The sequence below is a fragment of the Anoplophora glabripennis genome, unplaced genomic scaffold (genome assembly GCF_000390285.2).
Source record: "Anoplophora glabripennis isolate ALB-LARVAE unplaced genomic scaffold, Agla_2.0 scaffold35, whole genome shotgun sequence".
In the NCBI taxonomy this organism is placed as follows: Eukaryota; Metazoa; Arthropoda; class Insecta; order Coleoptera; family Cerambycidae; genus Anoplophora; species Anoplophora glabripennis.
Window position 1 is genome coordinate 1,095,277 of NW_019417117.1, and position 16,688 is coordinate 1,111,964.

At 33.2% G+C, this 16,688-nt stretch overlaps 1 protein-coding gene across 4 annotated transcripts in view; it reads left to right on the plus strand.

Annotated features, from left to right (window-relative positions):
* The window catches only part of LOC108912628, a 55,223-nt gene that overhangs the window by 17,839 nt on the left and 20,696 nt on the right, over window positions 1-16,688 (plus strand). The window contains exons 3-9 of one of the 4 annotated variants that reach the window (XM_023455936.1): window positions 251-283; window positions 3,967-3,999; window positions 5,243-5,275; window positions 7,727-7,759; window positions 11,120-11,152; window positions 14,401-14,433; window positions 16,194-16,226. In XM_023455936.1, coding sequence (XP_023311704.1) covers window positions 251-283; window positions 3,967-3,999; window positions 5,243-5,275; window positions 7,727-7,759; window positions 11,120-11,152; window positions 14,401-14,433; window positions 16,194-16,226 — 231 coding nt within the window. Of the gene's footprint in view, window positions 1-250; window positions 284-3,966; window positions 4,000-5,242; window positions 5,276-7,726; window positions 7,760-11,119; window positions 11,153-12,743; window positions 12,777-14,400; window positions 14,434-16,193; window positions 16,227-16,688 lie in introns of all 4 variants that reach the window. The other 3 variants (XM_023455938.1, XM_023455939.1, XM_023455937.1) reach the window with 3 other exon arrangements.

A 16,688-nucleotide genomic window follows, 5' to 3' on the forward strand; every position in this document is an offset into this window, starting at 1 on the left:
CGGCATATTCACGGTTAGTAAAAGCTTAATGGTTCATGGTTGTAAAAAAATTACTATTTTTGGCTCTATTTTGGCCCACTTTCACCAAAATTAATTCGCAATACGCTCAGTATAAATTATAGTTCTGTATTGTTACCGAAATTCTCTCCACTGATTATAATCCGTTAAATAGCCTCTTCTAAATATGCAATATATTCGCCTACTTATAAAAATTACACTGAATTAATTAATCTTTTTTTTTTGCTTTCAGGACAAGCGCTGACACAAACAATCGACACAAAAGGTGAGTGTTATTATTCATTTTTAAACTTTAGCATTCCTAGTACTGCATAATTGATAGAAATCATTGGAAAGGAACACAATAATGTACTCCATCATACATTTATTTCATAACCACTTACATGGGATTGAGCAAATCGTTTTCATAGAACATATGTAATTTGCTGCGTTTTTCCGTTCAGTAGAAAACAAATTCTCACACTACCCGCTTAGGAGCCCTTCCATCCCACATAAACGAAAATTTAATTGTTTTAAAAGAGACACTGTGAAACAGTACCTATCCAGTTATCTAATAGAAAACTCAAACAGTAATAATTAAATAATGACAAATGAAATACACAAAAATAAGTAAATTTTCTGTCTGCTCATCTGACTTTTACAGCGTTTACTCAAAATTTCCTCCATTGGTGCCCAAACACGCCTCAACACACTTGTGGCAAAAGTGTCCTTCATTGCATTTTTTCCTATACCATTCGCAGAATCCTATGCGTGTTGGTAAATCGGTTTTTCATGCAAATGCATTTTATGGACATGAAACTAGTAAACATATTTTGCTTGCAAAATGTCTGGGGATTCTAAACATGGCCTCTTTTTTATTTTAGTCAATGGCGTATCATTTAATTCGAAAAAGATTATCTGTAATAACAACTGCACGTCACTAGATTATTTAATAAACTGAAACTGTACCTGATGATATATATGTATTTTTCAGGATTATATTCATCATGTAAAATTTTTCGACATCAAGTTTTTGTGGTCAATATTGTTGATGACGTGCTAATGGGTTTAGGACTAATGGAAGATGGTTTCCATCCAAATCTACAAGAAGTGTTATTGCTACTAGACAAGATGAAATAATAATGTCAATGTCATTATCTCATGATCAAGTACGAAGAGCAACGGTATGAAGATGTTTTACTCCCAGCTTTATCTGAGTCAGTCATACTTTTGAATCTGGAGAATGTGGATGTTCACGAAGTGAAGCTGATTGAAGTTATTGGAAAATGTCAGTCTATATCGTGTGTGAAGACACCCCGGCAAAATCCAACAGTGTCACTGAAGGTGAAGTTCCTGCCAGCTTGAAGATTCTGGAAGAAAAGGCAAAACCATGCTTGAGCAATTTATAGCTAAGGTGTTTTAATAATCTTTTATCGAAATACAAAGATGTATTTGCCCTATCAGAAGACAACTTAGGAACAACTGACATAGTCCAGCACAAGATCAACACTAGTGATCATGCACCTATTAATCAAGGCAAAGAGTTCCACTGACTAAACAAGAAGTAAAAAACCTTCTAAAGAACATGGAACATCAAAGTGTAATTGAACCATCGAACAGCCCATGGAGTTCACAAGTAGTGTTAGTCACCAATAAAGACCGTTTTACCGTATTTTGTGTTGACTGCAGAAGGGTAAATGACATTATAAAGAAAGACAGCTATCGTCTACCCAGTATCGATGACACTAAAGACACCCTGGCAAATGCAAATTGGTTGTCGACGCTGGACCTTAAAAGTCAGATAGAAGTTGATCCAAAAGACAAAGAAAAGACGGCTTTCTCTACTGAAACAGGTTTATGGCACTTTAATGTCATGCCGTTTGGCCTCAGCAATGCTCCGGCCACTTTCGAATATCTCATAGAGATTGTATTACAAGGATTTATCTGGAATACCTGTCTTGTATTCCTCGACGACGTCATTATCTTGGACAAGACATTTGAAGAACATCGATGATGTTTTCGAGAAGATTAAGGAGCTAATCTAAAATCTTTCAAAAGCAAGTCGAATAACTGGGTCATGTTATATCACCAAATGGTGTTAAAACTGATCCGAGAAAAACTGAAACTGTACGAAGCGGGCCTGTTCCTAAGGACAAACATCATTTAAGAAGCTTCCTAGGTCTGTGCTCCTATTAGAGAGATTTGTTCGAGAGTTTGCAGATCTTGCTAGTCCATTACACCGACTAACTGAAAATGATCAACTCTATGATTGGACTCCAAAATAACAGCAGACATTTGAAAAACTTAAATACCGATATTAGTCTATCCACGACCTGGTGATGCAGATGCTAGCAACACTGGAATCGGAGGCGTCTTACCACAAATGCAGGATGAAGAGGAAAGAATAATAGCTTACTTTAACAAGGCATTGTCAGAACCGGAGAAGAACTACTGTATGACCAGGAAGGAGTTATTAGCCATTGTGAAAACTGTAACGCACTCCCATAAATATCTCTATGGACAATGGTTCAAACTGAGAACAGACCATGCCTCCATGAAATGGTTATTTCAATTTAAGAACCCTGAAGGTCAGATAGCTCGTTGGTTACAAATTTTACAAGTATATGACTTCACTATTGAACATAGAAGAGGACGACTTCATGGGAGCACAGATGCAGTACCAGATGACCGTGTCCCGAAAGATGTGCACATGCAACTGAGCTGAGACAAAAGAGTTTGGGAACTTGTCCCGAAGAACAACAATTGTAACGGAAACAACTTACTGAAGACCAACGGAATGATGACAGTCTAAAATCGTCTATTAGTTGTAAAGAACATGGAACTCGACCAAAATGGACAGAAATATCGGATCAATCATCGACGTTAAAAAAATACTGGGCAATATGGGACTCCCTTATCTTAAAAAATGGGTTACTTAAGAGGGAGGGGGAAAGTCAAGACGGTAAAGAAGTATGCAAACAGGTCATTCTTCCAAGGAATTGAGTAAATGAAGTGCTGAGAGAAATCCATAGTGGAGTAGGTGGAGGGCAGTGTAGCGAAATTAAGCTTAGTGTGCTCCGCATATACGTTTGTTTACTTATTTGTTTCATGATATTTCTAGAATATGTTCTGTTTTTTCTATTATATTCTTAGATGCTTAAATATTATTCTATACTGTTCTTAGAAACCCATGGAAAATATGAAAAACAAGGAAAACTATATAAACGGACACGCTGACGCGCGGGGGTGTTTTTGAAGTGTTTGAGGTTAAATTACATATTATTTGTCATTGTGAATTGTCAAAATTATAAGCTGTGTGTGTAAAGTTTGTGAAAATTTGTTTTAAATAAAGCAAATTCGGTACAATATTAATGTGTCAGATGAACTCACAAACGAAACAAACCACGAACTACAACGTAAATTCTGATGCCCCCGCTGCTTCAGCGTCTTATTTACTCGAAGTACCAAATTATTATTATGATTATGTTTAATTTAATTTTTTTTGTGTTTATAAAAACCAATTTGTAATTACGCTTAACAGTAATTATTGTTCTGTATTGTTACCGAAATTATTCTCTGATTATAATTCCTTAAATAGCCTAGCTCTTCTAAATATGCAATATTTTTATACGCGGGTGCGCAAATGGCTCCATCTGTCCCGCGTAAAATGTATTTTCTGGTCGTGATGATACGACGAAGAACAGCTGGGTCGTTTGTCGGTTGTCGGACCCATGACACACTGATGAGGACTAATAAGTCCGAAACCGGTCTGTGCCTGGTGGGTTAAACTGACAAACGATCCTAGCTGTTGCACTAGGTGTTGCGAGTATAATTCAATGCCGGTAGGGGCATATAGCTCTCGGAGTAGTTGTTTCTCGTAACACTGACACTTCAATGCAATATTTTTGCCTGCTTATAAAAATTTACTGTTAACATTGAATTAATCAATCTTTCCTTTTCTGCTTTCAGGACAACCACTGGTACAAACAGTTACCACAGAAGGTGAGTTATTAATTTTTAAACTATAGTATTCCTAGTACTGCATAATTGACAGAAATTATTGGAATGGAACACAATAATGTATTCCATTATTCATTTATTTCGTAAACACTTACTTGGGATTGAGCAAATTATTTTCGTAGAACATATGTAATTTGTTGCGTTTTTTCGTTCAAGTTGGGAAGCTTTTGAAAGGCGTTGTTGCTCTTAACGATTACATATAGGTAACCACATAGTCGACGTTACCATTTCTTTGTGCATTCCTATGACTTGCGTATTCGTACTCGGAAATAATGCTTTTGTATGAGCAAAAATGGGACGATTTCATATGTGTGTCGAACACTTAAATTTTTAAAATTGAATTAATGGAAATAACAGGGTGTTCTCGAGGGTGTCCTAGTTGCTCTAAATGAACCCTTTAAAATATCAATCATTTATGTTACTATTTGGTTTCACCAACTACGGACCAAACATAAAATTTATCATTTCTCAAAAAAAAATAAATAAATAAAAAAGAAACAAAAGTATATTTTTTATACAAGGTATAGAGATCACATTTATAGGGAGGTTACATTTCACCTTTAGAAATGTAGTGGCAACTTACTAGGTCTCAAGATCTGGTTAAGAGTCAAGAGTTCCAGAGAATATAGATCAGGACAGAGCATTACATGAGAGTGACAGTAGTCAAGGAAATTATATAAATAAAATAATAAACAAAAATAATTACATAATTAAAGCAACATAATCTTGAATTGTAACGTTATAAAGATAAATACTATTTCCATATTTCCATATTCAATTAAAAACAAATATAGAAGAGATACTAAGATCTTCACAGAAACATATAAGTATATACAGTGTAGGAAAGTACCGATGGTCTATCAGAAGTTACGTGAGAGCGATAAAGTAAGCCATAGAAATCCATGTGATAGACAAGGATGGCTATAATGAAGGCGTCTAATAGTTAACGCCCATTTCGCCCTTCCACAAATAAGATCCACTTCTTATTTGACACCATGCTGAAATAATATTGCCAGATGGTGGAAATTTTTTGTGTATATATAAAAACCAATTCGTAATTAGTATTCGCTTAGTATGAATCATAGTTCTGTATTGTTACCGAAATTCTCTTCTCTGATTATAATCCGTACAATGCCTACCTCTTCTAAATATGCAATATATTTGCCTACTTATAAGTATTTACTGTCTATATTGAATTAATCAATCTTTTTTTTTTTGGTTTCAGGAGGAGCAGTGACACAAACATTCGACACACATGGTGAGCTATTATTAATTTTTAAACTTTATTGTTCCTGCGTAATTGACAGATATTATTTTAAAGGAACACAGTAATGTATTCCATCCCTCATTTAGTTCATAAGCACTTACTTGGGGTTGAGCAAATAGTTTTCGTAGAACATATGTAATTTGTGGAAGATGAACGTTTGTATTAAAAAATAAAAAATAAAATTTTTTTGTACAAGCTATAACTTTGAATAGGGGGCTACATTTTACCTTTAGAAACATATAAGTTTATTTTCTTAAATTCCATAGTGAACAGAATTATTTTTAACCTTTTTTTCATAATTTTTCATATTCCGCTACTAGACAGTGTGACATTAAACAACCTCCCGCGTTAGTCGCAGCGCATACACACTTGGGCACTGCGGTATGCATTGTTGTCAAGTTTTTAGTAGAAAGCAAATTTTCACACCACCCGCTTAAGAGTCCTGCCATCCACATACACAAAAATTTAATTCATTTAAAAACAGATACACTNACTGTGGCATTCACCACACAAAATTTGAGAACTATTGATTTACAACTCTAAGTGATATTAACAAAAAATGATAAAAAAAATTCAACTTCAACACCCTGTATTTCGAAAATGGTTCAGATTTCGAAATAAGTTTATATAGTAAAGTCCCTTTAATTTTATCGGATCTACATTTTCCTGAATTTTTTCAGAATAAAAATGGGACACCCTGTATATGTACACTAATGCAAACAATTAAAGGGTCAAAAAACTTTCCGAAATTTTTCCGTGATTTTTGACAGACTGTATTTAGGCGAAAAATGGTCGTTTCGGGAATTTAAAAAAAAAATTTTGAAGCTCTAAGATTCTAGTTTTTAGATCTTTCGGTTGAAAATTTTTAGGAGCTACAGTTATCTTGCAATTCTAAGAAAAAGCGCTACAAAAAATTTTGCAAATTTTTTTATTTCTTTTTCTGGGTCCAAGGACTTGGAAACATTTTTTTCCGCCGAAGCCATTGCATGGACCAGATAGCTTGTTTATGCAGCTTCAATTTCCTTGATAGTCTGTAACTCCGTTGTTTTTCAACGAATTTTGACGATTTTTTTTTTAACTTAAAGCTCTTTTCATAAGATTTCCGAATATGTAATAATATGTAACTATATCACGTGCGTGCGTCGTATATTTTATTTTGCAACTAAGGCTGAAAAATAAAAAAGCTTTCCAGGTTGCAAATCTGAAATTAAAAAAAATGATATTTTAATGTATTATTATGAAATGTACCATGAAAAAATTCAATGCGATTGTGGAAGATGCTCGGGATCGTCCAGACTAATAATTAGTTAATTTGTTTATAAGGCCATAACTTGTACACTATTCAACTTACCGATTCCAGATTTTGTGTGAGTTATTAGACAGTGATAAGGAATTAGAGGATGCGATGTCAAAACGTTCTGGTAATAATAACGCAGTTTATAAATGTTTAATTCAAAAGTCATAAATAAACTTTTTCTGTTTATAAGTTTTGATCTAATCAATATTTTTTGACGCTTGATGGCTAGGTTTGTAGGTCTGTTGAAAATACTCAGTTGGTGTTTAATGTCATCTCTTAAAAATAAAGGGCGTTTCTGCATATTCTCATTTCTCATTCCTTTATTATTAATGCGAGCAAATAATTCAATTTTGTTATCAAACAAATACCATTACATTACGGAAATAAAAACAAAAACAAACAAATACTTACATAGTAGGTACTCAAATTGTCAGTGGCCGCCTGGATTTTTCCGAATTGGCCGAAACCGAAACTTCGGTCGGTCACTAAATAATACATTATGCAGTAATGAACATCAGTTTTTCTTGCAAATGCATTCTATGAACATCAAACTAGTAAACATATTTTCTGGTAAAATATCTGGGGATTCTAAATATAGTATCTTTTTTATTACTAGATTTTTAATCAACTGAAACTGTACCTGATGATATGGTCCAGGATCTTATTCATCATGTAAAATTAGAAAATAATTGCTATATAGATTTATTTTGGCTAAAACTAAGTTCAATTTTTTAAATTTCAACACCATGTATCTTGAAAGTAAAGCGTATGTTAACAAATTTTTATTGAAACTACTGCCATTAATTTTCATCATGAATCTCGTTGTGAAAAAAAATTTGGTTGTTGGGTTAACGTTTATTTCGTCGAGAGTTTCATCGTGGATTTTTTGGTCGCAATATTACCATTAGTAATCCTGACACCATGCTAAAATAATATTGCCAGATGGTGGAAATTTTTTGTGTATATATAAAAACCAATTCGTAATTAGTATTCGCTTAGTATGATAGTTCTGTATTGTTACCGAAATTATCTTCTCTGATTATAATCCGTAGAATGCCTACCTCTTCTAAATATGCAATATATTTGCCTACTTATAAGTATTTACTGTCTATATTGAATTAATCAATCTTTTTTTTTGGTTTCAGGAGGAGCAGTGACACAAACATTCGACACACATGGTGAGTTATTATTAATTTTTAAACTTTATTGTTCCTGCATAATTGACAGACATAATTTTAAAGGAACACAGTAATGTATTCCATCCCTCATTTAGTTCATAAGCACTTACTTCGGGTTGAGCAAATAGTTTTCGTAGAACATATGTAATTTGTGGAGGATGAACGTTTGTATTCTTGTAATTGATTTGATGGAAATAACAGGGTGTCCTCGAGGATGTCCTAGTTGCTGTAAATGTATTTAGCAACCCTTTAAAATGACAATAATTTATGTTACTATCCACGAACCAAACATAGAATTTACCCTTTCTCAAAAAATTAAAAAGAAACAAAAATACAATTTTTTTGTACAAGCTATAACTTTGATTAGGGAGGTTTCATTTTACCTTTAGAAACATATAAGTTTATTTTCTTAAATTCCGTAGGGAACAGAATTATTTTTAACCTTTTTTTTTCACAATTTTTCATATTCCTTCACTGGACAGTGTGACATTGAACAACCTCCCGCGTTAGTCGCAGCGGATACACACTTGGGCACTGCGGTATGCATTGTTGTCAAGTTTTTAGTAGAAAGCAAATTTTCACACCATCCGCTTAAGAGTCCTGCCATCCACATAAACAAAAATTTAATTCATTTAAAAACAGATACACTATGAAACAGTACGTAACAAGTTAATAATGATAAATGAAATAACGTAATAACATTAATGATAAATAGAACGGCGTTTTAAATTTGTTATTCTAAATTTCGTGCCCTCTAAGTTTGTCCTCGTCTAATATTAGCATATTGCTATTCAAAGATCTGATAATCTCTTAAATGTTAATCCAATCTTACACATATAGTTATTACGATCTCAATTGGAACCGCATAAAAAGATTTAACTCATAAATTCTACGGAATCCGTAGACGTCCAGAAAAATTTAGCCCTGTCTCGTCTAGATATACTATATTCCGAGCTATATTACCATATAATTACCAAACGATTGTCAAGTTTTTTTATGTTTAAAATCGCATTGTAATAAAGCATGTCGTAAAATATGTAAAGATTTAAAATTATAATCAGGATAATCGCTTAATTTAAAGTTTTAGTAGGAACTGCATTTTCTTTATAGGTACATATTATAAATTGTTCGCCACATTACATCTGGTAAAATCGTCAATTTTCTTTAATTTTGTATTTTTCCGTTTCCTCTTTTACCGTGATCAATCCTTCTTTAATTACGGGATAAATTGTCATTTTTGATTTCTTAGTTAATTCCTTAATCCGTTCCTAACTTTTTTATAACATTGTTCACTATTTTCAATTTTCAAACATTCATATACAGGGTGTTTTCATTTTAAATTTGGAAAATGCGCAGGAATGTATTCCCTATCAAAAATTAAGTGTAGTTTGCTCTATAAAAATTTTTTTTGAAAGCCTTTGTTTTGGAGATACAGGGCGTTGAAGCTTAAAAAAAATGAACACTTTTTGACATATCTCGGCTATCCACGAGTAAATTTGATTTAAACTTGGTACACATTATGCGTATTGGGGGTTCTCATAATTGACAGAATTTAGTCCCATCGCATTAGCCAGTGGCGTGCAAAGGGGGGATGCGTGGCCCCTTTTTTAAAAAAAAAGTACGCCATTGAGTTTTTCGAAGAATGTAAAGTAAATTTAAATACTACCATACAAAAGCAATCTAAAAGGTCTCTTGGTATTTTTCGATAATACGCAGCGTTCATGAGATTCTTGGACTATTAAGATTTCAATGCATGAAAAAAAAAAAAAATACGACATTGAGTTTTTCGAAGAATGTAAAGTAAATTTAAATACTACCATACAAAAGCAATCTAAAAAGTCTCTTGGTATTTTTCGATAATACGCAGCATATAAAGAAATTTCGGGAGAAATGCATACGGTCGTGTGCTTTAAGATTTACAGGTTCCAATTGACATCGTAACAACATACTTCCTTGTTTCTTACTTGTCGCTCGGAATAATCCATCTGATAATCGACTTGTTGCAGCAACATCCTTTTCTCCAAGAAAAAGTAGGCTCTAACCATATCAACTCTTTCTTGTGTTACATGATTTTTCGCAATGTCAAACTTATAAATGAAAACACAAGAATTACACTATATCGTCACTAAACATTGCAATTACTAACTTTATTATTACACTAAACAAAGCACTTTACTAGTTTCAGTTTTACTATAAATTTAAACTAAAAAAACTACGGTATTATAGAAATTCTATTTCGAGTCTAATAAACTAATATATACTTCACTACTTCACTAAGTGGTGACGACGTATTCGGTCATTCTCGTTTCGCCAAATTAATGTAGTAGTTTCTTTTTTACCCGTTTACCATTCATTGTCATATTACAGGTGTAAAGTCAGCTGGCATATTTCACTCGTGTAAACAATGATCAAGCACATGCTGTTACAAAGGTATTGGTCACTCTCTCTTGCAGAACTGGACTTCACATAGTAAAGGTTACTAATGACGTTATTACTTATATTAGAAAAGTCACTTTTTGGTCACTTGGTCACTTTTCTAACATTTTGAATTCAAGCTCTGTTATCTACAGGGAAGTCCATAATGGACTGACAAATTTAAGTATGCAATAACTATTTTAGTTGAGGTCCGATTTTGAATTTGTTTGAGGATTGCAAATAAGACGGCATGAGAGGGATAGATTATTATCATTATTTGTCATTAACAGTTACACGGGTTAACAGCGTGTATTTATGTTTCGCATTATTTGCGTACAAATTCGGTTGTCAAGTCAACGTTCATTTTGTGGACAGTTTCATCGTGGATTTTTTTGTCGCCATATTACCATCAGTAAGCCTAATACCGTAATAAAACAGTATTGCGGGATGGTGGAAAAATAATCGAAATTGTTCATTATCAACTGCGTGTTGATCATATAATAGAAATACCCGGTAGAGCTTCTGTAAGAGTCGGTTTGTTTTATGTATTTGACTTTCGATAAGAACCCAACAAAATCGCTTTACATCAAGGTATTTTAAATTTTTTTATATTTAATATATTAATGTGTAAGATGAAGTGACGAACGAAACAAACCACGAACTACAGCGTAAACCTAATGCCCCGCTATATCCAGCGTCTTATTTACTCACCGATGTGTGAAATTATTATGACTATGTTTTATTTAATATTTCTGTGAATATAAAAGCCAATTTGTAATTCCGCTTAGTATGAATTGTGGTTTCGTATTGTTACCGAAAATTTCTCCACTGACTATAATCCGTTAAATAGCTAGCCTACCTCTTCTAAATATGCAATATATTTGTCTACTTATAAAAATTTACTGTTTACATTGTATTAATTAATCTTTCTTTTTTTGCTTTCAGGAGGACTAGTGGATCAAAGAATCGACACAGGAAGTGAGTTATTATTAATTTTTCAACTTTAGTATTCCTAGTGCCGCATAATTGACAGAAATTATTGGAAAGGAACACAACAATGTTAATGTATTCCATCAATCATTTATTTCGCAGGATTCTATACGTGTTGGTAAATCTTTCAGCGCCTGTATTTACTGAACATGATATAGATATACTGAGTGAAGCTTGTGTGTGTTGAGCAGTCATACGATATATTAGTCCGTGGCGTATTATTTATTTCAAAAAAGATTCTCTATAATAACAATTGCACGAAATTACATTTTTTAATCAACTGAAACTGTACCTGAGGATACGACAAGAATGTTATTCATTATGTAAAATTAGAAAACAATTGCTATATAGATTTTGGCTAAAAGAAAGTTCAATTTTTTAAAATTCAACACCCTGTATCTTGAAAGTAAAGCGCCCGTTAATAAATTTTTATTAAAACTACTGTCATTAATTTTGTTGAATCTAGTTGTGAAAGGCCCATTCTTGAAGTCTAGTGATGAAAATTTTTATTTTTACTAACCAGATGCCTTTTTGAAACTTTCTATACAGAATGTTTCACAAAAGAATGATGTAGATGATGGTGATGTAGATGATGGTGATGTAGATGATGGCGACGTAGGTGATGGCGATGTAGATTATGGCGATGTTGATGATGCTGATGTACCTGTAGATTATGGTGATGTGCATGATGGCGATCTAAATGATGGCGATGTAGATGATGGTGATCTAGATGGTGGTGATGTAGATGATGGTGATGTAAATGTTGGTGATGTAAATCATGGTGATGTGTATTATGGCGACGTATATGATGATGTAAAAGATGGTGAAGTAGATGATTACGATGTAAATGATGTTAATGATGGCGAAGTAGATGGTGGTGATGTAGATGATAGTGATGTAGATGATGATAATAATGATGACGGTGCTGTAGATAATGGTGTAGATGATGGTGATGTAGATCATGGTGATGTGTATTATGGCGATGTATATGATGATGTAGAAGATGGTGAAGTAGATGATTGCAATGTAAATGATGTTAATGTAGGTGATGGTGATGTAAATGATGGCGACGTAGATGGTGGTGATGTAGATGATAGTGATGTAGATGTTGGTTATGATGATTCAAAAACGTTTGCGCAAAACAAAGCTCCGCGAAGCGGTGCTCATACTGCGCGCAGCACGGCCCGAGTGTCGCAGGTACGAGCGAAAGTTCAAGTCGACGCATCCCGACTTGACTACTTTTCTAGCAATATATTAATGTTTGAGATGAACTGACGAACGAAACAAACCACGAACTACAGCGTAAACCTAATGCCCCGCTATATCCAGCGTCTTATTTACTCACCGATGTGTGAAATTATTATGACTATGTTTTATTTAATATTTCTGTGAATATAAAAGCCAATTTGTAATTCCGCTTAGTATGAATTGTGGTTTCGTATTGTTACCGAAAATTTCTCCACTGACTATAATCCGTTAAATAGCTAGCCTACCTCTTCTAAATATGCAATATATTTGTCTACTTATAAAAATTTACTGTTTACATTGTATTAATTAATCTTTCTTTTTTTGCTTTCAGGAGGACTAGTGGATCAAAGAATCGACACAGGAAGTGAGTTATTATTAATTTTTCAACTTTAGTATTCCTAGTGCCGCATAATTGACAGAAATTATTGGAAAGGAACACAATAATGTTAATGTGTTCCATCAATCATTTATTTCGCAGAATTCTATACGTGTTGGTAAATCTTTCAGCGCCTGTATTTACTGAACATGATATAGATATAGTGAGTGAAGCTTGTGTGTGTTGAGCAGTCATACGACATATTAGTCCGTGGCGCATTATTTATTTCAAAAAAGATTCTCTATAATAACAATTGCACGAAATTACATTTTTTATTCAACTGAAACTGTACCTGAGGCTACGACAAGAATGTTATTCATCATGTACAATTAGAAAACAATTGCGATATAGATTTTGGCTAAAAGTAAGTTCAATTTTTTAAAATTCAACACCCTTTATCTTGAAAGTAAAGCGCCCGTAATACATTTTTATTAACACTACTGCCATTAATTTTCATCTTATGTAGAATCTAGTTGTGAAAGGCTCATTCTTTAGCAGACATCCTGGTATAATGAATGTTCTATAAAATTGATTCAGGACAGAACCGTGAAGGACTAGATTATTCCATATCATTTTTACATTTTCTGCTTTATTTATTGAAGTCTAGTGATGAAAATTTTTATTTTTACTAACCAGATGCCTTTTTGAAAATTTCTATACAGAATGTTTCACAAAATATTGATGTAGATGATGGTGATGTAGATGATGGCGACGTAGATGATGGTGATGTAGATTATGGCGATGTTGATGATGCTGATGTACCTGTAGATTATGGTGATGTGCATGATGGTAATGTAAATGATGGCGATGTAGATGATGGCGATGTAGATGATGGTGATCTAGATGGTGGTAATGTAGATGATGGTGATGTACATGTAGGTGATGTAGATCATGGTGATGTGTATTATGGCTACGTATATGATAATGTAGAAGATGGTGAAGTAGATGATTACAATGTAAATGATGTTAATGTAGGCGATAGTGATGTAAATGATGGCGACGTAGATGGTGGTGATGTAGATGATAGTGATGTAGATGATGATAATAATGATGACGGTGCTGTAGATGATGGGATTATAGATGATGATGTAGATGATGATGATGTACATGATGGTGATGTAGATCATGGTGATGTGTATTATGGCGATGTATATGATGATGTAGTGTAGAAGATGGTGAACCTCAAAGCGGTGCTCATACTGCGCGCAGCACGGCCCGAGTATCGCAGGTACGAGCGAAAGTTCAAGTCGATGCATCCCGACTTGCCTACTTTTCTAGCAATACATCAACGTGTGAGATGAACTGACGAACGAAACAAACCACGAACTACGTCGTAAATACTGATGCCCCTTGCTACCTCAGCGTCTTATTTATTCACAGAAGTGTCAAATTATCATGATTACATTTTATTTATTTATTTCTTTTTGTGTATATCAAAACCAATTCGTAATTACGCTTAGTATGAATTATAGTTCTGTATTATTACGGAAATTCTCTCCATTGGTAATAATTTGTTAAATAGCCTACCACTTTTAAATAGGCAATATTTTTGTTTACTTATAAAAATTTACTGTCTACATTGAATTATTCAATTTTTCTTTTTTGCTTTCAGTTGGAGCACTGACACAAACATTCCGCACATATGGTGAGTTATTATTTTTAAACCTTCTTAGTATTCCTAGTACTGCATAATTGACAGAAATTATTGGAAAGGAACACAATAATGTATTCCATCATTTATTTGATTTACAAGCACTCATCTGGGATTAAGCAAATCGTTTTCGTAGAACATGTAATTTGTTGCGTTTTTCCGTTCAAATTGGAAAGCTTTTGAAGACGTTGTTGGTGTCAACGATTATATATAACCACTTAGTTGCCATTTTTTTTGTGGATTCCTAAGGCTTGCTATTCGTATTGGGGAATAATACATTTGTATGAGCAACTTTTATTTTCTATCAACTGCGTCATATTGAATTATTGCTGAATAAAAAAAAATATTTTTGCAGATTTTCCACGATGTGTCAACTATAAAAAAAAATAAGTAAAAAAAGTACATAGGTACTTATATTTTTTATATAAATCCGTTCTGAGAATATTAGAAGACAATTTAAGACCACCAGGGTTCAAACACCCTGTACAAAGTTTTATCTCGTAGTATGATACTTTAAATTAATAGCTAAGCTTCTTGATTCACATTTTTTTCATAAACTTAACAACCAGAAAGTTTAAGGTGAGGTGACATTTATAACCAATAATAATAATACATTATGCAGTACTAAATAAAAATCAATTTTTCTTGCAGATCCATTTTATGGACATGAAACTAGTAAACATATTTTGCTTGTAAAATGTTTGGGGATTGTAAATATGGCATATTTTTTATTTAGGTTTATTTCGAAAAAGATTATCTGTAATAACAATTGCACGCCATTAAATTTTTTAATCTGAAACTGTACCTGATGTATGTACAGGTCCAGGATGTTATTCATCATGTAAAATTAGAAAACATTTGTTATATAGATTTTGGCTTCAATCAAAGTTCAATCAAAGCATCTATTGACATATTTTTATTAAAATTACTGCCATTAATTTTCATAATAGAATCTACCTAATTGTGAAAGGCCCATTTTTAGCAGGCATCATCTATACATGTGTAATGTAGTTTTTCTGGTTACTTAGTAACTATTTTATTTGTGACCAAATTTTGAATTTGTATGGGGATTGATATTAAAACGGCATGGGAGTGTGTTGAACAATAATTATCATTATTTGTCATTAACAATTACACGGGTTAGCAGCGTGTATTTGTGTTTCACCGTGGATTTGTCGCAATATTACCATCAGTAAGCCTGATACCATGCTAAAATAGTATTGCGGGATGGTAGAAAAATAATCGAAATTGTTCATTATCAGACGCATGCATCGGAGTATTACACACACGAACATAAAAATTAGATCATGTAATAAAAATACCCAGTAGAGCTTCTGTAAGAGTCGGTTTGTTTTATGCATTTGACTTTCAATAAGAACCGCAACCCAACAATCGCTTCACATCAAGGTATTTTAAATTTCTTTATATTCTTTATATTAATGCGGGAGATGAACTGACGAACAAAACAAACCATGAACTATGACGGAAACCTCGAAGGCCCCGCTACCTTAACTTCTTATTTACTCACCCAAGTGTCAAATTATTGTTGTGATTACGATTTATTTAATTTTTATTTGTATATATAAAAACCAATTTGTAATTACGCTTAGTAGTATTGTTACCGAATTTCTCTCTCCTGATTACAATTCGTTAAATAGCCTACCTCTCCTAAATATGCAATATTTTTGCCTACTTGTAAAAATTTACTATTTTATATATGTTGAATTAATCAATCCTTCTTTTTTTGCTTTCAGGGGGAGCAATTTCTCAAGTGATCCATACAAGTGGTGAGTTATTATTAATTTTTAAGTTTCAGCATTCCTAGTACTGCATAATTGACAGAAATTATTGGAAAGGAACACAATAATATATTCCATCATTCAATTATTTGATATGCACTTACCTGGGAATGAGCAAAAGATGCACTATGAAACGATACCTACCAAATTATCTAACAACAAATTCAAACAGTAATAATTAAATAATGACAAATGAAACACGCCTCAATGCACTTGAGCAAAAAGTTGTCTCCTTCGTTGCATTTTCTCTATACCACTCGCAGAATTCTTTAGTATTGGTAAATCTTTCAGCGCCTGTATTTTCTGAACATGTAGTGAGTGAAGCTTGGGTTTGTTGTGCCATATTACTTATTTAAAATCTTGTGGGTAGTCTTCGACTATTAGTACCAGGACCCTCTTCGACGGCGTTTTAAATTTCTGATTCTAAGTTTCGTGCCCTCTGAGTTTGTT